The sequence below is a fragment of the Oncorhynchus nerka genome, linkage group LG9a (genome assembly GCF_034236695.1).
Source record: "Oncorhynchus nerka isolate Pitt River linkage group LG9a, Oner_Uvic_2.0, whole genome shotgun sequence".
Lineage (NCBI taxonomy): Eukaryota > Metazoa > Chordata > Actinopteri > Salmoniformes > Salmonidae > Oncorhynchus > Oncorhynchus nerka.
This window is the reverse complement of record NC_088404.1, coordinates 33,453,636-33,477,649: the sequence shown is the minus strand read 5'-3', so window position 1 is coordinate 33,477,649 and position 24,014 is coordinate 33,453,636. Positions and strand designations below refer to the sequence as shown.

The 24,014-nt window shown below is 42.9% G+C and overlaps 1 protein-coding gene across 1 annotated transcript in view; it reads left to right on the top strand.

The window, feature by feature from the left end:
* LOC115134866 (phosphatidylinositol phosphatase PTPRQ-like) overlaps window positions 1–24,014 on the top strand; it is a 67,828-nt gene that overhangs the window by 9,186 nt on the left and 34,628 nt on the right. The window contains 7 exon segments of the mRNA XM_065022499.1: window positions 15,169–15,298; window positions 15,380–15,533; window positions 15,665–15,771; window positions 16,283–16,383; window positions 21,176–21,341; window positions 21,532–21,792; window positions 23,355–23,515. Coding sequence (XP_064878571.1) covers window positions 15,169–15,298; window positions 15,380–15,533; window positions 15,665–15,771; window positions 16,283–16,383; window positions 21,176–21,341; window positions 21,532–21,792; window positions 23,355–23,515 — 1,080 coding nt within the window.

Genomic DNA, 24,014 nt, shown 5'->3' with positions numbered 1-24,014 from the left:
GTGGTGGAGTGTCTATAGAATGGGTTTATGTGGTGGAGTGTCTATAGAATGGGTTTATGTGGTGGAGTGTCTATAGAATGGGTTTATGTGGTGGAGTGTCTATAGAATGGGTTTATGTGGTGGAGTGTCTATAGAATGGGTTTATGTGGTGGAGTGTCTATAGAATGGGTTTATGTGGTGGAGTGTCTATAGAATGGGTTTATGTGGTGGAGTGTCTACAGAATGGGTTTATGTGGTGGAGTGTTTATAGAATGGGTTTATGTGGTGGAGTGTTTATAGAATGGGTTTATGTGGTGGAGTGTCTATAGAATGGGTTTATGTGGTGGAGTGTCTATAGAATGGGTTTATGTGGTGGAGTGTCTAGAGAATGGGTTTATGTGGTGGAGTGTCTATAGAATGGGTTTATGTGGTGGAGTGTCTACAGAATGGGTTTATGTGGTGGAGTGTCTATAGAATGGGTTTATGTGGTGGAGTGTCTATAGAATGGGTTTATGTGGTGGAGTGTCTATAGAATGGGTTTATGTGGTGGAGTGTCTATAGAATGGGTTTATGTGGTGGAGTGTCTATAGAATGGGTTTATGTGGTGGAGTGTCTATAGAATGGGTTTATGTGGTGGAGTGTCTACAGAATGGGTTTATGTGGTGGAGTGTTTATAGAGAATGGGTTTATGTGGTGGAGTGTTTATAGAATGGGTTTATGTGGTGGAGTGTCTATAGAATGGGTTTATGTGGTGGAGTGTCTATAGAATGGGTTTATGTGGTGGAGTGTCTATAGAATGGGTTTATGTGGTGGAGTGTCTATAGAATGGGTTTATGTGGTGGAGTGTCTACAGAATGGGTTTATGTGGTGGAGTGTCTATAGAATGGGTTTATGTGGTGGAGTGTCTATAGAATGGGTTTACGTGGTGGAGTGTCTATAGAATGGGTTGATGTGGTGGAGTGTGGTGGAGTGTCTATAGAATGGGTTTATGTGGTGGAGTGTCTATAGAATGGGTTTATGTGGTGGAGTGTCTATAGAATGGGTTTATGTGGTGGAGTGTCTATAGAATGGGTTTATGTGGTGGAGTGTCTATAGAATGGGTTTATGTGGTGGAGTGTTTATAGAATGGGTTTATGTGGTGGAGTGTCTATAGAATGGGTTTATGTGGTGGAGTGTCTATAGAATGGGTTTATGTGGTGGAGTGTTTATAGAATGGGTTTATGTGGTGGAGTGTTTATAGAATGGGTTTATGTGGTGGAGTTTATAGAATGGGTTTAGTGTCGTGGTGGAGTGTCTATAGAATGGGTTTATGTGGTGGAGTGTCTATAGAATGGGTTTATGTGGTGGAGTGTCTATAGAATGGGTTTATGTGGTGGAGTGTCTACAGAATGGGTTTATGTGGTGGAGTGTCTATAGAATGGGTTTATGTGGTGGAGTGTCTATAGAATGGGTTTACGTGGTGGAGTGTCTATAGAATGGGTTGATGTGGTGGGTTTAGTGTCTATAGAATGGGTTTATGTGGTGGAGTGTCTATAGAATGGGTTTATGTGGTGGAGTGTCTATAGAATGGGTTTATGTGGTGGAGTGTCTATAGAATGGGTTTATGTGGTGGAGTGTCTATAGAATGGGTTTATGTGGTGGAGTGTCTATAGAATGGGTTTATGTGGTGGAGTGTCTATAGAATGGGTTTATGTGGTGGAGTGTCTATAGAATGGGTTTATGTGGTGGAGTGTTTATAGAATGGGTTTATGTGGTGGAGTGTTTATAGAATGGGTTTATGTGGTGGAGTGTCTATAGAATGGGTTTATGTGGTGGAGTGTCTATAGAATGGGTTTATGTGGTGGAGTGTCTATAGAATGGGTTTATGTGGTGGAGTGTCTATAGAATGGGTTTGTGGTGGATGTGAATGTGGGTGGAGTGTCTATAGAATGGGTTTATGTGGTGGAGTGTCTATAGAATGGGTTTATGTGGTGGAGTGTCTATAGAATGGGTTTATGTGGTGGGTGGAGTGTCTATGGGTTTAGAATGGGTTTATGTGGTGGAGTGTCTATAGAATGGGTTTATGTGGTGGAGTGTCTATAGAATGGGTTTATGTGGTGGAGTGTCTATAGAATGGGTTTATGTGGTGGAGTGTTTATAGAATGGGTTTATGTGGTGGAGTGTTTATAGAATGGGTTTATGTGGTGAATGGGTTTATGTGGTGGAGTGTCTATAGAATGGGTTTATGTGGTGGAGTGTCTATAGAATGGGTTTATGTGGTGGAGTGTCTATAGAATGGGTTTATGTGGTGGGTGGAGTGTTTATAGAATGGGTTTATGTGGTGGAGTGTTTATAGAATGGGTTTATGTGGTGGAATGTGTCTATAGAATGGGTTTAAGTGTCTATAGAATGGGTTTATGTGGTGGAGTGTCTATAGAATGGGTTTATGTGGTGGAGTGTCTATAGAATGGGTTTATGTGGTGGAGTGTCTATAGAATGGGTTTATGTGGTGGAGTGTCTATAGAATGGGTTTATGTGGTGGAGTGTCTAGAATAGAATGGGTTTATGTGGTGGAGTGTCTATAGAATGGGTTGATGTGGTGGAGTGTCTATAGAATGGGTTTATGTGGTGGAGTGTCTATAGAATGGGTTTATGTGGTGGAGTGTCTATAGAATGGGTTTATGTGGTGGGTGGAGTGTCTATAGAATGGGTGTTATGGGTTTATGTGGTGGAGTGTTTATAGAATGGGTTTATGTGGTGGAGTGTCTATAGAATGGGTTTATGTGGTGGAGTGTCTATAGAATGGGTTTATGTGGTGGAGTGTTTATAGAATGGGTTTATGTGGTGGAGTGTTTATAGAATGGGTTTATGTGGTGGAGTGTCTATAGAATGGGTTTACGTGGTGGAGTGTCTATAGAATGGGTTTATGTGGTGGAGTGTCTATAGAATGGGTTTATGTGGTGGAGTGTCTATAGAATGGGTTTATGTGGTGGAGTGTCTATAGAATGGGTTTATGTGGTGGAGTGTCTATAGAATGGGTTTATGTGGTGGAGTGTCTATAGAATGGGTTTATGTGGTGGAGTGTCTATAGAATGGGTTGATGTGGTGGAGTGTCTATAGAATGGGTTTATGTGGTGGAGTGTCTATAGAATGGGTTTATGTGGTGGAGTGTCTACAGAATGGGTTTATGTGGTGGAGTGTTTATAGAATGGGTTTATGTGGTGGAGTGTTTATAGAATGGGTTTATGTGGTGGAGTGTCTATAGAATGGGTTTACGTGGTGGGAGTGTCTATAGAATGGGTTTATGTGGTGGAGTGTCTATAGAATGGGTTTATGTGGTGGAGTGTCTATAGAATGGGTTTGGATGTGGTGGAGTGTTTATAGAATGGGTTTATGTGGTGGAGTGTCTATAGAATGGGTTTATGTGGTGGAGTGTCTATAGAATGGGTTTATGTGGTGGAGTGTTTATAGAATGGGTTTATGTGGTGGAGTGTCTATAGAATGGGTTTATGTGGTGGAGTGTCTATAGAATGGGTTTATGTGGTGGAGTGTTTATAGAATGGGTTTATGTGGTGGAGTGTCTATAGAATGGGTTTATGTGGTGGAGTGTCTATAGAATGGGTTTATGTGGTGGAGTGTCTATAGAATGGGTTTATGTGGTGGAGTGTTTATAGAATGGGTTTATGTGGTGGAGTGTCTATAGAATGGGTTTATGTGGTGGAGTGTTTATAGAATTGGTTTATTTATGTGGTGGAGTGTCTATATAATGGGTTTATGTGGTGGAGTGTCTATAGAATGGGTTTATGTGGTGGAGTGTCTATAGAATGGGTTTATGTGGTGGAGTGTCTATAGAATGGGTTTATGTGGTGGAGTGTTTATAGAATTGGTTTATGTGGTGGAGTGTCTATATAATGGGTTTATGTGGTGGAGTGTCTATAGAATGGGTTTATGTGGTGGAGTGTCTATAGAATGGGTTTATGTGGTGGAGTGTCTATAGAATGGGTTTATGTGGTGGAGTGTCTATAGAATGGGTTTATGTGGTGGAGTGTCTATAGAATGGGTTTATGTGGTGGAGTGTCTATAGAATGGGTTTATGTGGTGGAGTGTCTATAGAATGGGTTTATGTGGTGGAGTGTCTATAGAATGGGTTTATGTGGTGGAGTGTCTATAGAATGGGTTTATGTGGTGGAGTGTTTATAGAATGGGTTTATGTGGTGGGGTTTAGTGTTTATAGAATGAATGGTTTATGTGGTGGAGTGTCTATAGAATGGGTTTATGTGGTGGAGTGTCTATAGAATGGGTTTATGTGGTGGGAGGTCTATAGTGGAGTGTCTAGAGAATGGGTTTATGTGGTGGAGTGTCTATAGAATGGGTTTATGTGGTGGAGTGTCTATAGAATGGGTTTATGTGGTGGAGTGTCTATAGAATGGGTTTATGTGGTGGAGTGTCTATAGAATGGGTTTATGTGGTGGAGTGTCTATAGAATGGGTTTATGTGGTGGAGTGTCTATAGAATGGGTTTATGTGGTGGAGTGTCTATAGAATGGGTTTATGTTTATGTGGTTTATGGGTGGAGTGTCTATAGAATGGGTTTATGTGGTGGAGTGTTTATAGAATGGGTTTATGTGGTGGAGTGTTTATAGAATGGGTTTATGTGGTGGAGTGTCTACAGAATGGGTTTATGTGGTGGAGTGTTTATAGAATGGGTTTATGTGGTGGAGTGTTTATAGAATGGGTTTATGTGGTGGAGTGTCTATAGAATGGGTTTATGTGGTGGAGTGTCTATAGAATGGGTTTATGTGGTGGAGTGTCTAGAGAATGGGTTTATGTGGTGGAGTGGTGGTGTCTATAGAATGGGTTTATGTGGTGGAGTGTCTACAGAATGGGTTTATGTGGTGGAGTGTCTATAGAATGGGTTTATGTGGTGGAGTGTCTATAGAATGGGTTTATGTGGTGGAGTGTCTATAGAATGGGTTTATGTGGTGGAATGTGTCTATAGAATGGGTTTATGTGGTGGAGTGTCTATAGAATGGGTTTATGTGGTGGAGTGTCTATAGAATGGGTTTATGTGGTGGAGTGTCTATAGAATGGGTTTATGTGGTGGAGTGTTTATAGAATGGGTTTATGTGGTGGAGTGTTTATAGAATGGGTTTATGTGGTGGAGTGTCTATAGAATGGGTTTACGTGGTGGAGTGTCTATAGAATGGGTTTATGTGGTGGAGTGTCTAGAGAATGGGTTTATGTGGTGGAGTGTCTATAGAATGGGTTTATGTGGTGGAGTGTCTATAGAATGGGTTTATGTGGTGGAGTGTCTATAGAATGGGTTTATGTGGTGGAGTGTTTATAAGAATGGGTTTATGTGGTGGAGTGTCTATAGAATGGGTTTATGTGGTGGAGTGTCTATAGAATGGGTTTATGTGGTGGAGTGTCTTATAGAATTGGTTTATTTATGTGGTGGAGTGTCTATATAATGGGTTTATGTGGTGGAGTGTCTATAGAATGGGTTTATGTGGTGGAGTGTTTATAGAATGGGTTTATGTGGTGGAGTGTCTATAGAATGGGTTTATGTGGTGGAGTGTTTATAGAATTGGTTTATTTTTATGTGGTGGAGTGTCTATAGAATGGGTTTATGTGGTGGAGTGTCTATAGAATGGGTTTATGTGGTGGAGTGTCTATAGAATGGGTTTATGTGGTGGAGGGTGTCTATAGAATGGGTTTATGTGGTGGAGTGTTTATAGAATTGGTTTATGTGGTGGAGTGTCTATATAATGGGTTTATGTGGTGGAGTGTCTATAGAATGGGTTTATGTGGTGGAGTGTTTATAGAACGGGTTTATGTGGTGGAGTGTCTATAGAATGGGTTTATGTGGTGGAGTGTCTAGTGGGTTTATGTGGTGGAGAAATGGGTTTATGTGGTGGAGTGTCTATAGAATGGGTTTATGTGGTGGAGTGTCTATAGAATGGGTTTATGTGGTGGAGTGTCTATAGAATGGGTTTATGTGGTGGAGTGTCTATAGAATGGGTTTATGTGGTGGAGTGTCTTATAGAATGGGTTTATGTGGTGGAGTGTCTATGAATGGTTTATGGAGTGTCTATAGAATGGGTTTATGTGGTGGAGTGTCTATAGAATGGGTTTATGTGGTGGAGTGTTTATAGAATTGGTTTATGTGGTGGAGTGTCTATAGAATGGGTTTATGTGGTGGAGTGTCTATAGAATGGGTTTATGTGGTGGAGTGTCTATAGAATGGGTTTATGTGGTGGAGTGTTTATAGAATGGGTTTATGTGGTGGAGTGTTTATAGAATGGGTTTATGTGGTGGAGTGTCTATAGAATGGGTTTATGTGGTGGAGTGTCGTGGTGGAGTGTCTATAGAATGGGTTTATGTGGTGGAGTGTCTATAGAATGGGTTTATGTGGTGGAGTGTCTATAGAATGGGTTTATGTGGTGGAGTGTCTATAGAATGGGTTTATGTGGTGGAGTGTCTATAGAATGGGTTTATGTGGAGTGTCTATAGGGGTTTAGTGGAGTGTCTATAGAATGGGTTTATGTGGTGGAGTGTCTATAGAATGGGTTTATGATGTGGTGGAGTGTCTATAGAATGGGTTTATGTGGTGGAGTGTCTCTTATGTTTATGTGGTGGAGTGTCTATAGAATGGGTTTATGTGGTGGAGTGTCTATAGAATGGGTTTATGTGGTGGAGTGTCTATAGAATGGGTTTATGTGGTGGAGTGTCTATAGAATGGGTTTATGTGGTGGAGTGTTTATAGAATGGGTTTATGTGGTGGAGTGTTTATAGAATGGGTTTATGTGGTGGAGTGTCTATAGAATGGGTTTATGTGGTGGAGTGTCTATAGAATGGGTTTATCTATAGGGTGGAGTGTCTATAGAATGGGTTTATGTGGTGGAGTGTCTATAGAATGGGTTTATGTGGTGGAGTGTTTATAGAATGGGTTTATGAATGGGTGGAGTGTCTATAGAATGGGTTTATGTGGTGGAGTGTCTATAGAATGGGTTTATGTGGTGGAGTGTTTATAGAATGGGTTTATGTGGTGGAGTGTCTATAGAATGGGTTTATGTGGTGGAGTGTCTATAGAATGGGTTTATGTGGTGGAGTGTTTATAGAATTGGTTTATTTATGTGGTGGAGTGTCTATATAATGGGTTTATGTGGTGGAGTGTCTATAGAATGGGTTTATGTGGTGGAGTGTTTATAGAATGGGTTTATGTGGTGGAGTGTCTATAGAATGGGTTTATGTGGTGGAGTTTCTATAGAATGGGTTTATGTGGTGGAGTGTCTACAGAATGGGTTTATGTGGTGGAGTGTTTATAGAATGGGTTTATGTGGTGGAGTGTTTATAGAATGGGTTTATGTGGTGGAGTGTCTATAGAATGGGTTTACGTGGTGGAGTGTCTATAGAATGGGTTTATGTGGTGGAGTGTCTATAGAATGGGTTTATGTGGTGGAGTGTCTATAGAATGGGTTTATGTGGTGGAGTGTTTATAGAATGGGTTTATGTGGTGGAGTGTCTATAGAATGGGTTTATGTGGGGGAGTGTCTATAGAATGGGTTTATGTGGTGGAGTGTTTATAGAATTGGTTTATGTGGTGGAGTGTCTATATAATGGGTTTATGTGGTGGAGTGTTTATAGAATGGGTTTATGTGGTGGAGTGTCTATAGAATGGGTTTACGTGGTGGAGTGTCTATAGAATGGGTTTATGTGGTGGAGTGTCTATAGAATGGGTTGATGTGGTGGAGTGTCTATAGAATGGGTTTATGTGGTGGAGTGTCTATAGAATGGGTTTATGTGGTGGAGTGTCTATAGAATGGGTTTACGTGGTGGAGTGTCTATAGAATGGGTTTATGTGGTGGAGTGTCTACAGAATGGGTTTATGTGGTGGAGTGTTTATAGAATGGGTTTATGTGGTGGAGTGTTTATAGAATGGGTTTATGTGGTGGAGTGTCTATAGAATGGGTTTACGTGGTGGAGTGTCTATAGAATGGGTTTATGTGGTGGAGTGTCTATAGAATGGGTTTATGTGGTGGAGTGTCTATAGAATGGGTTTATGTGGTGGAGTGTCTACAGAATGGGTTTATGTGGTGGAGTGTCTATAGAATGGGTTTATGTGGTGGAGTGTCTATAGAATGGGTTTACGTGGTAGAGTGTCTATAGAATGGGTTGATGTGGTGGAGTGTCTATAGAATGGGTTTATGTGGTGGAGTGTCTATAGAATGGGTTTATGTGGTGGAGTGTCTATAGAATGGGTTTATGTGGTGGAGTGTCTATAGAATGGGTTTATGTGGTGGAGTGTTTATAGAATGGGTTTATGTGGTGGAGTGTCTATAGAATGGGTTTATGTGGTGGAGTGTCTATAGAATGGGTTTATGTGGTGGAGTGTTTATAGAATGGGTTTATGTGGTGGAGTGTTTATAGAATGGGTTTATGTGGTGGAGTGTCTATAGAATGGGTTTACGTGGTGGAGTGTCTATAGAATGGGTTTATGTGGTGGAGTGTCTATAGAATGGGTTTATGTGGTGGAGTGTCTATAGAATGGGTTTATGTGGTGGAGTGTCTACAGAATGGGTTTATGTGGTGGAGTGTCTATAGAATGGGTTTATGTGGTGGAGTGTCTATAGAATGGGTTTACGTGGTGGAGTGTCTATAGAATGGGTTGATGTGGTGGAGTGTCTATAGAATGGGTTTATGTGGTGGAGTGTCTATAGAATGGGTTTATGTGGTGGAGTGTCTACAGAATGGGTTTATGTGGTGGAGTGTTTATAGAATGGGTTTATGTGGTGGAGTGTTTATAGAATGGGTTTATGTGGTGGAGTGTCTATAGAATGGGTTTACGTGGTGGAGTGTCTATAGAATGGGTTTATGTGGTGGAGTGTCTATAGAATGGGTTTATGTGGTGGAGTGTCTATAGAATGGGTGTTATGTGGGTGGAGTGTCTTATGTGGTGGAGTGTTTATAGAATGGGTTTATGTGGTGGAGTGTCTATAGAATGGGTTTATGTGGTGGAGTGTCTATAGAATGGGTTTATGTGGTGGAGTGTTTATAGAATGGGTTTATGTGGTGGAGTGTCTATAGAATGGGTTTATGTGGTGGAGTGTCTATAGAATGGGTTTATGTGGTGGAGTGTTTATAGAATTGGTTTATTTATGTGGTGGAGTGTCTATATAATGGGTTTATGTGGTGGAGTGTCTATAGAATGGGTTTATGTGGTGGAGTGTTTATAGAATGGGTTTATGTGGTGGAGTGTCTATAGAATGGGTTTATGTGGTGGAGTGTTTATAGAATTGGTTTATTTATGTGGTGGAGTGTCTATATAATGGGTTTATGTGGTGGAGTGTCTATAGAATGGGTTTATGTGGTGGAGTGTCTATAGAATGGGTTTATGTGGTGGAGTGTCTATAGAATGGGTTTATGTGGTGGAGTGTTTATAGAATTGGTTTATGTGGTGGAGTGTCTATATAATGGGTTTATGTGGTGGAGTGTCTATAGAATGGGTTTATGTGGTGGAGTGTTTATAGAACGGGTTTATGTGGTGGAGTGTCTATAGAATGGGTTTATGTGGTGGAGTGTCTATAGAATGGGTTTATGTGGTGGAGTGTCTATAGAATGGGTTTATGTGGTGGAGTGTCTATAGAATGAATGGTTTATGTGGTGGAGTGTCTATAGAATGGGTTTATGTGGTGGAGTGTCTATAGAATGGGTTTATGTGGTGGAGTGTCTACAGAATGGGTTTATGTGGTGGAGTGTTTATAGAATGGGTTTATGTGGTGGAGTGTTTATAGAATGGGTTTATGTGGTGGAGTGTCTATAGAATGGGTTTACGTGGTGGAGTGTCTATAGAATGGGTTTATGTGGTGGAGTGTCTAGAGAATGGGTTTATGTGGTGGAGTGTCTATAGAATGGGTTTATGTGGTGGAGTGTCTACAGAATGGGTTTATGTGGTGGAGTGTCTATAGAATGGGTTTATGTGGTGGGTGGAGTGTCTATAGAATGGGTTTATGTGGTGGAGTGTCTATAGAATGGGTTTATGTGGTGGAGTGTCTATAGAATGGGTTTATGTGGTGGAGTGTCTATAGAATGGGTTTATGTGGTGGAGTGTCTACAGAATGGGTTTATGTGGTGGAGTGTTTATAGAATGGGTTTATGTGGTGGAGTGTTTATAGAATGGGTTTATGTGGTGGAGTGTCTACAGAATGGGTTTATGTGGTGGAGTGTTTATAGAATGGGTTTATGTGGTGGAGTGTTTATAGAATGGGTTTATAGAATGGGTTTATGTGGTGGAGTGTCTATAGAATGGGTTTATGTGGTGGAGTGTCTATAGAATGGGTTTATGTGGTGGAGTGTCTAGAGAATGGGTTTATGTGGTGGAGTGTCTATAGAATGGGTTTATGTGGTGGAGTGTCTACAGAATGGGTTTATGTGGTGGAGTGTCTATAGAATGGGTTTATGTGGTGGAGTGTCTATAGAATGGGTTTATGTGGTGGAGTGTCTATAGAATGGGTTTATGTGGTGGAGTGTCTATAGAATGGGTTTATGTGGTGGAGTGTCTATAGAATGGGTTTATGTGGTGGAGTGTCTATAGAATGGGTTTATGTGGTGGAGTGTCTACAGAATGGGTTTATGTGGTGGAGTGTTTATAGAATGGGTTTATGTGGTGGAGTGTTTATAGAATGGGTTTATGTGGTGGAGTGTCTATAGAATGGGTTTACGTGGTGGAGTGTCTATAGAATGGGTTTATGTGGTGGAGTGTCTAGAGAATGGGTTTATGTGGTGGAGTGTCTATAGAATGGGTTTATGTGGTGGAGTGTCTACAGAATGGGTTTATGTGGTGGAGTGTCTATAGAATGGGTTTATGTGGTGGAGTGTTTATAGAACGGGTTTATGTGGTGGAGTGTCTATAGAATGGGTTTATGTGGTGGAGTGTCTATAGAATGGGTTTATGTGGTGGAGTGTCTATAGAATGGGTTTATGTGGTGGAGTGTCTATAGAATGGGTTTATGTGGTGGAGTGTCTATAGAATGGGTTTATGTGGTGGAGTGTCTATAGAATGGGTTTATGTGGTGGAGTGTCTACAGAATGGGTTTATGTGGTGGAGTGTTTATAGAATGGGTTTATGTGGTGGAGTGTCTATAGAATGGGTTTATGTGGTGGAGTGTCTATAGAATGGGTTTATGTGGTGGAGTGTTTATAGAATTGGTTTATGTGGTGGAGTGTCTATATAATGGGTTTATGTGGTGGAGTGTCTATAGAATGGGTTTATGTGGTGGAGTGTCTACAGAATGGGTTTATGTGGTGGAGTGTTTATAGAATGGGTTTATGTGGTGGAGTGTTTATAGAATGGGTTTATGTGGTGGAGTGTCTATAGAATGGGTTTACGTGGTGGAGTGTCTATAGAATGGGTTTATGTGGTGGAGTGTCTATAGAATGGGTTTATGTGGTGGAGTGTCTATAGAATGGGTTTATGTGGTGGAGTGTCTACAGAATGGGTTTATGTGGTGGAGTGTCTATAGAATGGGTTTATGTGGTGGAGTGTCTATAGAATGGGTTTACGTGGTGGAGTGTCTATAGAATGGGTTGATGTGGTGGAGTGTCTATAGAATGGGTTTATGTGGTGGAGTGTCTCTAGAATGGGTTTATGTGGTGGAGTGTCTATAGAATGGGTTTATGTGGTGGAGTGTCTATAGAATGGGTTTATGTGGTGGAGTGTCTACAGAATGGGTTTATGTGGTGGAGTGTTTATAGAATGGGTTTATGTGGTGGAGTGTTTATAGAATGGGTTTATGTGGTGGAGTGTCTATAGAATGGGTTTACGTGGTGGAGTGTCTATAGAATGGGTTTATGTGGTGGAGTGTCTATAGAATGGGTTTATGTGGTGGAGTGTCTATAGAATGGGTTTATGTGGTGGAGTGTTTATAGAATGGGTTTATGTGGTGGAGTGTCTATAGAATGGGTTTATGTGGTGGAGTGTCTATAGAATGGGTTTATGTGGTGGAGTGTTTATAGAATGGGTTTATGTGGTGGAGTGTCTATAGAATGGGTTTATGTGGTGGAGTGTCTATAGAATGGGTTTATGTGGTGGAGTGTTTATAGAATTGGTTTATTTATGTGGTGGAGTGTCTATATAATGGGTTTATGTGGTGGAGTGTCTATAGAATGGGTTTATGTGGTGGAGTGTTTATAGAACGGGTTTATGTGGTGGAGTGTCTATAGAATGGGTTTATGTGGTGGAGTTTCTATAGAATGGGTTTATGTGGTGGAGTGTCTACAGAATGGGTTTATGTGGTGGAGTGTTTATAGAATGGGTTTATGTGGTGGAGTGTTTATAGAATGGGTTTATGTGGTGGAGTGTCTATAGAATGGGTTTACGTGGTGGAGTGTCTATAGAATGGGTTTATGTGGTGGAGTGTCTATAGAATGGGTTTATGTGGTGGAGTGTCTATAGAATGGGTTTATGTGGTGGAGTGTTTATAGAATGGGTTTATGTGGTGGAGTGTCTATAGAATGGGTTTATGTGGGGGAGTGTCTATAGAATGGGTTTATGTGGTGGAGTGTTTATAGAATTGGTTTATGTGGTGGAGTGTCTATATAATGGGTTTATGTGGTGGAGTGTTTATAGAATGGGTTTATGTGGTGGAGTGTCTATAGAATGGGTTTACGTGGTGGAGTGTCTATAGAATGGGTTTATGTGGTGGAGTGTCTATAGAATGGGTTTATGTGGTGGAGTGTCTATAGAATGGGTTTATGTGGTGGAGTGTTTATAGAATGGGTTTATGTGGTGGAGTGTCTATAGAATGGGTTTATGTGGTGGAGTGTCTATAGAATGGGTTTATGTGGTGGAGTGTTTATAGAATGGGTTTATGTGGTGGAGTGTCTATAGAATGGGTTTATGTGGTGGAGTGTCTATAGAATGGGTTTATGTGGTGGAGTGTTTATAGAATTGGTTTATTTATGTGGTGGAGTGTCTATATAATGGGTTTATGTGGTGGAGTGTTTATAGAACGGGTTTATGTGGTGGAGTGTCTATAGAATGGGTTTATGTGGTGGAGTTTCTATAGAATGGGTTTATGTGGTGGAGTGTCTACAGAATGGGTTTATGTGGTGGAGTGTTTATAGAATGGGTTTATGTGGTGGAGTGTTTATAGAATGGGTTTATGTGGTGGAGTGTCTATAGAATGGGTTTACGTGGTGGAGTGTCTATAGAATGGGTTTATGTGGTGGAGTGTCTATAGAATGGGTTTATGTGGTGGAGTGTCTATAGAATGGGTTTATGTGGTGGAGTGTTTATAGAATGGGTTTATGTGGTGGAGTGTCTATAGAATGGGTTTATGTGGGGGAGTGTCTATAGAATGGGTTTATGTGGTGGAGTGTCTACAGAATGGGTTTATGTGGTGGAGTGTCTATATAATGGGTTTATGTGGTGGAGTGTCTATAGAATGGGTTTATGTGGTGGAGTGTTTATAGAATGGGTTTATGTGGTGGAGTGTCTATAGAATGGGTTTATGTGGTGGAGTGTCTATAGAATGGGTTTATGTGGTGGAGTGTCTATAGAATGGGTTTATGTGGTGGAGTGTCTATAGAATGGGTTTATGTGGTGGAGTGTCTATAGAATGGGTTTACAGTAGAGTCGTGGCCAAAAGTTTTGGGAATGACACAAATATTAATTTTCACAAAGTCTGCTGCCTCAGTTTGTATGATGGCAATTTGAATATACTCCAGAATGTTATGAAGAGTGATCAGATGAATTGCAAAGTCCCTCATTGCCATGCAAATGAATTGAATCCCCCAAAAACATTTCCACTGCATTTCAGCCCTGCCACAAAAGGACCAGCTGACATCATGTCAGGGATTCTCTCGTTAACAGAGGTGTGAGTGTTGATAAGGACAAGGCTGGAGATCACTCTGTCATGCTGATTGTGTTTGAATAACAGACTGGAAGCTTCAAAAGGAGGGTGGTGCTTGGAATCATTGTTCTTCATCTGTCAACCATGGTTACCTGCAAGGAAACACGTGCCGTCGTCATTACTTTACACAGGGCTTCACAGGCAAGGATATTGCTGCCAGTAAGATTGCACCTAAATCAACCAATTATCGGATCATCAAGAACTTAAAGGAGAGCGGTTCAATTGTTGTGAAGAAGGCTTCAGGGCGCCCAAGAAAGTCCAGCAAGCGCCAGGACTGTCTCCTAAAGTTGATTCAGCTGCGGGATCGGGGCACCACCAGTAGAGCGCTTGCTCAGGAATGGCAGCGGGCAGCTGTGAGTGCATCTGCACGCACAATGAGGTGAAGACTTTTGGAGGATGGCCTGGTGTCAAGAAGGGCAGCAAAGAAGCCACTTCTCTCCAGGAAAAACATCAGGGACAGACAGATATTCTGCAAAAGGTACAGGGACTGCTGAGGACTGGGGTAAAGTTATTTTCTCTGATGAATCTCTTTCCGATTGTTTGGGGCATCCGGAAAAAGGATGTCTGGAGAAGACAAGGTGAGCGCTATCATCAGTCCTGTGTCATACCAACAATAAAGCATCCAGAGACCATTCATGTGTGGGGTTGCTTCTCAGCCAAGGGAGTGGGCTCACTCATAATTTTGCCTAAGAACACAGCCATGAATAAAGAATGGTACCATCACATCCTGCGAGAGCAACTTCTCCCAACCATCCAGGAACAGTTTGGTGACGAACAATGCCTTTTCCAGCATGATGGAGCACCTTGTCATAAGGCAAAGTGATAACTAAGTTGCTCGGGGAACAAAACATCAATATTTTGGGTCCATGGCCAGGAAACTCCCCAGACCCTAATCCCATTGAGAACTTGTGGTCAATCCTCAAGAGGCGGGTGGACAAACAAAAACCCACAAATTCTGACAAGCTCCAAGCATTGATTATGCAAGAATGGGCTGCCATCAGTCAGGATGTGGCCCAGAAGTTAATTGACAGCATGCCAGGGGGATTACAGAGGTCTTGAAAAAGAAGGGTCAACACTGCAAATATTGACTCTTTGCATCAACTTCATGTAATTGTCAATAATAGCCTTTGACACTTATGAAATGCTTGTAATTATACTTGTAATTGTATACTTATTATACAGTATTCCATAGTAACATCTGACAAGAATATCTAAAGACACTGAAGCAGAAAACTTTGTGGAAATTAATATTTGTGTCATTCTCAAAACCTTTGGCCACAACTGTATATGTGTGTTAGGTCCAGAAGGTGTGTGTTCCGAGGGCAGTGTTCTCTGGGTTGCTACCAGGCAGGCTGTACCACTTCTCTCTGAGGACGGAGAAAGAGTCCTTCACAGACAGCCCCCCTGTCACACTCAGCATCACTACAGGTACACACACACACTTACACACACACACACACACCCGGTCTCTCTGGTTCTTATTAATCAGCATTTGTGTGTGTGTGTTAGCTCCCAGTCCAGTGATGGTATCAGTCCTCAGTAGGACCACATCGTCTGTGACAGTTGGCTGGACCCAGGCCAGGGATGTTGTCAAAGGCTTCATCCTGTCAATCATAAACCAAACCTCCAATCAGCAGCTGAAACTCTCAGCCCAGGAGCCATGGTGAGTCCTACCCCCCTGGCACAATGTGTCCTTATTGGCTGGTCCAGCTTCCACTTGTTGGGTAACACTGGCTGTGTGTGTGTGTGCGCACGTGTGTGTTTGCGCGCATGGTTGTGCATGTTTGTGTGTAGGTCTTACAGGTTTGAGGACCTTTCCCCAGGAAGCTATTACACAGTATGTGTTATCAGCAGCAATGGAGAGAGGAGGAGTACACCGGCTTCTGTAGACTTCAACACCAGTGAGTTATGGACACACACACATACACATATTTGGCTGGCAGCAGTAGTGACCTATCTTGGGAGGTTCCAGTAGGAAATGAGGTGTTCAGAGTTTATCCCCAGTATATGTTCCAGGTTAATGTCAAGGTCAAGAAAAAATGTAATTTATTAATGTATTTTCACACACACATACATCCAAACACACACATATTCACACACACCTGCACTGTACACACAGCTCCACAACACATCACACACACTACTTATTACACACACGCACGCACGCACGCACGCACGCACGCACGCACGCACGCACGCACGCACGCACGCACGCACGCACGCACACACACACACACACACACACACACATACACACACACACACATACACACACACACACACACACACACACACACACACACACACACACAGAGCAAACCCAGAACAATTAATTCCGATGGTGGAGAGCAGTGAAGTGAATGTTGAATGAATGATATGACAACAGATGTCCTGACTGGTGTTTCTCTCTAGTCCCAGGAGCCCCACAGGAAGTGCTGCTGGTCGAAGAGGATGTGACCTCATCAGTGTTTGTGAGCTGGGGAGCCCCAGCAGGGGGCGTGGAGGGGTACAAGGTAGGACACCATCCTATCCTCTCCCTTAACCTCTTTCTTCTCCTCGCCTCTCTCCTTCTCTTATCTACTCTGCTCCTCCTTTTCTTTTCTTCTCCTCTTTTCTCTATGATTTGTTATTAGCAACAGCTGTCTCAGTTTACCCATAAATATTCATCCCTTTGCGCACAGTTACACACACATATGCGTGCACACACACACACGCACGCACGCACACACATACACATACAGAATTAGTTCTTTATAAGAGGAAGCAGGACGGGGGGTCAAGTAAAACTCACCTGCAGACTTTCAGAGAACACACTCACCTGGTGGTTGCCTAGCGACTGTCGTCAGCACAGTGCATCTCTGGTTACCTGCACTTTAAAGATGTATGACCCCCCCCAGAGCCAACGCCAGGGAGAATGACCAAGCACTATACAGGCACGCATGCACGCACGCATGCACGCACACACACAAACACACACACACACACAGACTTACTGCTGGACATTTGTGACTTTTTTTTTTGTGAGTCCTTTAATTCCATGGAGAGTTTAACTCGTATTTTAGACAACTCAAAGTGGGAATGGGTCAAATTGACCCGCAACATAACAGGAGGGTTAAAGCTTAAATTACAGTGTATTTATGTATTAAAAAATAAGTTGAGCCTCCCGAGTGGCGCAGTGGTCTAAGGCACTGCATCGCAGTGCTAGCTGTGCCATTAGAGATTCTGGGTTTGAGTCCAGGCTCTGTCGCAGCCGGCCGTGACTGGGAGGCCAATGGGGCGGCTCACAATAGGCCCAGCGTCGTCCGGGTTAGGGAGGGTTTGGCCGGCAGGGATATCCATGTCTCATCACACAAATGCGTCTTTTGTAAATTATGTGTGAGTTGGAGTGTGCCTCTGGCTATCCATAAAACAAGAAAATGGTGCTGCTGCTTTGCTTAATAGAAGGAATTTTAAATTAGTTATACTTTTACTTTTATGTTTGATACTTAAGTATATTTAGAACCAAATACTTTTAGACTTTTATTCATTTTACTGGGTATTTTACTGGGTGACTTTTACTTTTACTTGAGTAACTTTCTATTAAGGTATCTATACTTTTACTCAAGTATGACAATTGGGTATCCAGTGATCCTCCTTGAGATTTTTCTACAACTTGATTGGAGTCCACCTGTGGTAAAGTCAATTGATTAGACATGATTTGGAAAGGCATACACCTGTCTATATAAGATCCCACAGTTGACAGTGCATGTCAGAGCAAAAACTAAGCCATGTGGTCGAAGGAATTGTCTGTAGAGCTCCGAGACAGGATTGTGTCAAGGCACAAATCTGGGGAAGAGTAACAAAAAAGTATTGCAGCATTGAAGGTCCAAGAACACAGTGGCCTCCGTCAATCTTAAATGGAAGAAGTTTGGAACCACCAAGACTCGGCCAAACTGAGAAGGGCCTTGGTCAGGGAGGTGACCAAGTACCGATGGTCACTCTGACAGAGCTCCAGAGTTCCTCTGTGGAGATGGGAGAACCTTCCAGAAGGACAAGCATCTCTGCAGCACTCCACCAATCAGGCCTTTATGGTTGCCAGATAGCAGAGACGGAAGCCACTCCTCAGTAAAAGGCACATGACAGCCTGCTTGGAGTTTGCCAAAGGGCACCTAAAGGACTCTCTGACCATGAGAAACAAGATTCTGTAGTCTGACGAAACCAAGGTTGATCTCTTTGGCCTGAAGTGTCCCGTCTGGAGGAAACCTGGCACAATCCCTACGGTGAAGCATGGTGGTGGCAGCATCATGCTGTGGGGAGACTAGTTAGGATCGAGGGAAAGATGAATGGAGCAAAGTACAGAGAGATCCTTAATGAAACCTGCTCCATGACCTTAGGCTGGGGTGAAGGTTCACCTTCCAACAGGACAATGACCCTAAGTACACAGCCAAGACAACGCAGGAGTGGCTTCGGGACAAGTCTCTGAATGTCCTTGAGTGGCTCAGCAAGAGCTGTTCCAACATCAGCCAGTCCTAATCGCCCAACATCAGTGCCCGACCTCACCAATGCTCTTGTGGCTGAATGGAAGCAAATCCCCATAGCAATGTTCCCACATCTAGTGAAAATCCTTCCCAGAAGAGTGGAGGCTGTTCAAGCAGCAAATGGGGGACCAACTCCATATTACTGTCCATGATTTTGGAATGAGTAGTTCGACGAGCAGCTGTCCATATACTTTTGGCCATGTAGTGTATATATATTTTTACAGAATTTATATATTTAAGCAATAAGGCTCGAGGAGGTGTGGTATATGGATAATATACACTACATGACCAAAAGTCGTTCATCCCAAAGGTGTTCGATGTGGTTGTGCAGGCCAGTCAAGTTCTTCCACACCGATCTCAACAAACCATTTCTGTATGGACCTCGTTTTGTGCACGGGGGCATTGTTATGCTGAAACAGGAAAGGGTCTTCCCCAAACTGTTGCCACAAATTTGGAAGCACAGAATCTTCTAGAATGTAATTGTATACTGTAGCGTTAAGATACACCTTTTTGTATTTATACTGTACCATGGCTAAGGGTGGTTCTTATGCACAACGCAACGCAGAGTGCCTGAATACAGCCCTTAGCCATGGTATATTCGCTGTATATCACAAACCCCCAAGGTGCCTTATTGCTATTATAAACTGGTTACCAATGTAATTAGAGCAGTAAAAATAAATATTTTGTCATACGCATGGTATACGGTCTGATATACCACGGCTGTCAGCCAATCAGCATTCAGGTCTCGAACCACCTAGTTTACAAATATATACAGCACCTGTCCAAAGTTTGGACACCCCTACTCATTCCAGGGTTTTTCTGTATTTTTACTACTTTCTACATTGTAGAATAATAGTGAAGACATCAAAACTATGAAATAACACATATGGAATCATGTAGTAACCAAAAAAAGTGTTTAAAAATCTAAATGTATTTTATATTTGAGATTCTTCAAAGTAGCGTCCCTTTGTCTTGATGACAGCTTTGCACACTCTTGACATTCTCTCAACCAGCTTCATGAGGTAGTCACCTGGAATGCATTTCAGTTAACAGGTGGGCCTTGTTAAAAGTTAATTTGTGGAATTTCTTTCCATCTTAATGCGTTTGAGACAATCAGTTGTGTTGTGACATGGTAGGGATGGTATACAGAAGATAGCCCTATTTGGTAAAAGACCAAGTCCATATTATGGCAAGAACAGCTCAAATAAGCAAAGAGAAACGACAGGCCATCATCACTTTAAGACATGAAGGTCAGTCAATCTGGAAAATGTCATGAACTTTCAAAGTTTCTTCAAGTGCTATGATGAAACTGGCTCACATGAGTACTGCCACATGGAAAGAAGACACAGAGTTACCTCTGCTGCAGAAGATAAGTTCACTAGAGTTAACTGCACCTCAGAAATTGCAACCCAAATAAATGCTTCACGGAGTTCAAGTAACAGACACATCTCAACATCAACTGTTCAGAAGAGAATGCGTGAATCAGGCCTTCCAATAGTAAGAAGAGACTTGCTTTGGCCAAGAAACACGAGCAATGGGAAAGGGGGATACCTACTCAGTTGTACAACTGAATCCATTCAACTGAAATGTGTCTTCTGCATTTAACCCAACCCCTCTGATTCAGCGAGGTGTGGGGGGCTGCTTAAATTGACATCCACGTCTTTGGAGCCAGGGAACAGTGGATTAAGTGCCTTGCTCAGGGGCAGAACTACAGATTTTTACCTTGTCAGCGCGGGGATTCGATCCAGCAACCTTCCAGTTACTGGCCGAACGCTCTAACCACTAGGACGTTAGAACGGTGGAAATCTGTCCTTTGGGCTGATGAGTCCAAATTTGAGATTTTTGGTTCCAACCGCCGTGTCTTTGTGAGATGCAGAGTAGGTGAACGGATGATCTCTGCATGTGTGGCGCCGTTAAGCATGGAGGAGGTGTGATGGTGTTGGGGTGCTTTGCTGGTGACACTGTCGTGATTTATTTAGAATTCAAGGCACACTTAACCAGCATGGCTACCACAGCATTCTACAGCGATACGCAATTCCATCTCGTTTGCACTTAGTGTGACTATCATTTGTTTTTCAACAGGACAATGACCCAACACTCCTCCAGGCAGTGTAAAGGCTATCTAACCAAGAAGGAGAGTGATGGAGTGCTGCATCAGATGACCTGGCCTCCACATTCACCCGACCTCAACCCAATTGAGATGGTTTGGGATGAGTTGACTACAGAGTGAAGGAAAAGCAGTCAACAAGTGCTCAGCATGTGTGGGAACTCCTTCAAGACTGCTGGAAAAGCATTCCAGGTGAAGCTGGTTTAGAGAATGCCAAGAGTGTGCCAAGCTGTCATCTTAGCAAAGGGTGGCTACTTTGAAGAATCTCAAATATAAATATATTTAGATTTTTTAACACTTTTTTGGTTACTTCATGATTCAATATGTGTTAATTCATAGTTTTTATGTCTTCACCATTATTGAACAATGCAAACAATAGTAAAAATAAAGAAAAACCTTTGAATGAGTAAGTGTGTCCAAACTTTTGACTGTATATATATATTTTTTTTTCTGGTCGCAAACCCCTGCATACCTCACTTTGAGAACCCCTGACTTACTGTATACTATAGAAAATAAATTCTGTCCAAATAAAACAGACACGCTGTTCGCTCTGTGTCGTTGATATGTGGTTTATCACTGCCCAAACACAACTTTCCAACAAACACCAACATTTGATTTTGTCACCAAATGTTTTGTCCGATTGTGTGTGTATATGTGTTTGTGTCTGTGTGTTCTCCTTAGCTGCTGTTGTGTCTGTCTGGGGACAAGTCATCATGTCGTGAGATGGGGGTTCATAGCAACAGTCTCCAGGTAGGAGGTTTGACCCCAGGATCAGATTATGACATCACCGTCCTGAGCCTGCTGGTATCAGACTTCAGCCAGCCTGTCACTACACAGTTCTCCACACGTAAGACACATACACACACACAAATCAACCTCTTTGTGGCAACACTTAATGTGGCTAGCCATATCAGGGCCATATCAGAGCTCCTAGTAGTAACCTTTGACCCTCAGCTGTGGAGAGTCAGAGACTGAGACAGAGCTCATCTAATCTCATATTCAGATGTTATATTAACGTGTGTGTTTGTCTGATGCAGGTCCGGCCGGTGTGTGTTCCCTCTCTCTGCTCTATGTTAACTCTTCCTGTGCCGTGGTGAGGTGGGACGCTGCCATTGGCCAGTTTGACTTCCACAGGGTAACTGTTCGAAATGGCTCGCAAGCACATACGATAGAGGTCTCCAAGGAGAGGCAGGTTGCTACAGTAACTGGGTTGAGGGATGGCTGTATGTACAACATGAGCGTGGAGCGCATTAGACGAGGAGAGGCAGGGACAGCTGCCTCCCTGACTGTTACCACAGGTAACTGACTGTAACACAAAACTACATTACTCTGACCACAACTTCCCTGATTTTAAGCATGGGTTTAAGCAGGGGTCTCTCAATACGTTATACACGTGCATAAAATATTTCTCTCTCACTCTGTGTCCCTCCATCTACCACCCCCCTCTCTTTTTATCTTTCTCTCTCTCTCTGTGTCCCTCCATCTATCCCCCTCTCTCTTTTTATCTTTCTCTCTCTCTCTGTGTCCCTCCATCTATCCCCCTCTCTCTTTTTATCTTTCTCTCTCTCTCTGTGTCCCTCCATCTACCACCCCCTCTCTTTTTATCTTTCTCTCTCTCTCTGTGTCCCTCCATCTATCCCCTCTCTCTTTTTATCTTTCTCTCTCTCTCTGTGTCCCTCCATCTACCCCCCTCTCTTTTTATCTTTCTCTCTCTCTCTGTGTCCCTCCATCTATCCCCCTCTCTCTTTTTATCTTTCTCTCTCTCTCTGTGTCCCTCCATCTATCCCCCTCTCTCTTTTTATCTTTCTCTCTCTCTCTGTGTCCCTCCATCTATCCCCTCTCTCTTTTTATCTTTCTCTCTCTCTCTGTGTCCCTCCATCTACCCCCCTCTCTTTTATCTTTCTCTCTCTGTGTCCCTCCATCTATCTCCCCTCTCTTTTTATCTTTCTCTCTCTCTCTGTGTCCCTCCATCTAACCCCCTCTCTTTTTATCTTTCTCTCTCTCTCTGTGTCCCTCCATCTATCCCCCTCTCTTTTTATCTTTCTCTCTCTCTCTGTGTCCCTCCATCTATCCCCCTCTCTTTTTATCTTTCTCTCTCTCTGTGTCCCTCCATCTATCCCCCTCTCTCTTTTTATCTTTCTCTCTCTCTCTGTGTCCCTCCATCTATCCCCCTCTCTTTTTATCTTTCTCTCTCTCTGTGTCCCTCCATCTATCCCCCTCTCTTTTATCTTTCTCTCTGTGTCCCTCCATCTATCCCCCCTCTCTTTTTTATCTTTCTCTCTCTCTGTGTCCCTCCATCTATCCCCCTCTCTCTTTTATCTTTCTCTCTCTCTCTGTGTCCCTCCATCTATCCCCCTCTCTTTTTATCTTTCTCTCTCTCTCTGTGTCCCTCCATCTATCCCCCCTCTCTTTTTATCTTTCTCTCTCTGTGTCCCTCCATCTATCCCCCTCTCTTTTATCTTTCTCTCTCTCCTGTGTCCCTCCATCTATCCCCCTCTCTTTTTATCTTTCTCTCTCTCTCTGTGTCCATCTATCCCCCTCTCTTTTTATCTTTCTCTCTCTCTGTGTCCCTCCATCTATCCCCTCTCTCTTTTTATCTTTCTCTCTCTCTCTGTGTCCCTCCATCTATCCCCCCTCTCTTTTTATCTTTCTCTCTCTCTGTGTCCCTCCATCTATCCCCCTCTCTTTTATCTTTCTCTCTCTCTGTGTCCCTCCATCTATCCCCCTCTCTTTTTATCTTTCTCTCTCTCTCTGTGTCCCTCCATCTATCCCCCTCTCTTTTGATCTTTCTCTCTCTCTCTGTGTCCCTCCATCTATCCCCCCCTCTCTTTTTATCTTTGTCTCTCTCTGTATCCCTTAGTGCCGGGCCGTGTGCGTGGTGTAAATGTGGTTAGTGTGTCTGCTCAGAACTTCTCTATGCGTTGGGAGCAGTCAGAGGGGTGTGTGGACCAGTACCTCGTCAGCCTGCTGCCCAACCAAGGAACTATCTCTGTCTACCGCACAGTCGACAGACTCGTACAGGTAAACACACACAGAAGCTATTACACAGTAGATGTTATCAGTAGAAGTGGAGACAGGAGTTAATCTGCTTCTGTAAACATCAACGCAAGTGAGTTATGGAGACACACACACACACACACGTATACTAACACATACCTCTCCCTCACCCAGATCCCACCCCTTCCTGACCTTGCTCAGCAGCCAGGTGTCAGATACCCCCAGCGTAACCTAACACAAACGCATACACATACACACACAGGTTGAGTAATAGAGCTCATTATTTATTAGGTAGACCTCCTGAGCTCAACCCTGAATCATTCATTTGGTGAAGCTGCTCTCCTGCATGGAGTTATGGTGTACACACTGCCCTGCCTCTCTCTGACCTAACCGGCTAACTGCTGACCACTGAATGACTGCTAACGGTGGACTGGGTTACTACCAGACCTGGACTACAACTACTACTGCTGTAGCTAATCTGTTGCTATCATAAGACTGGACTACTACTATTGTAACTTTCCTG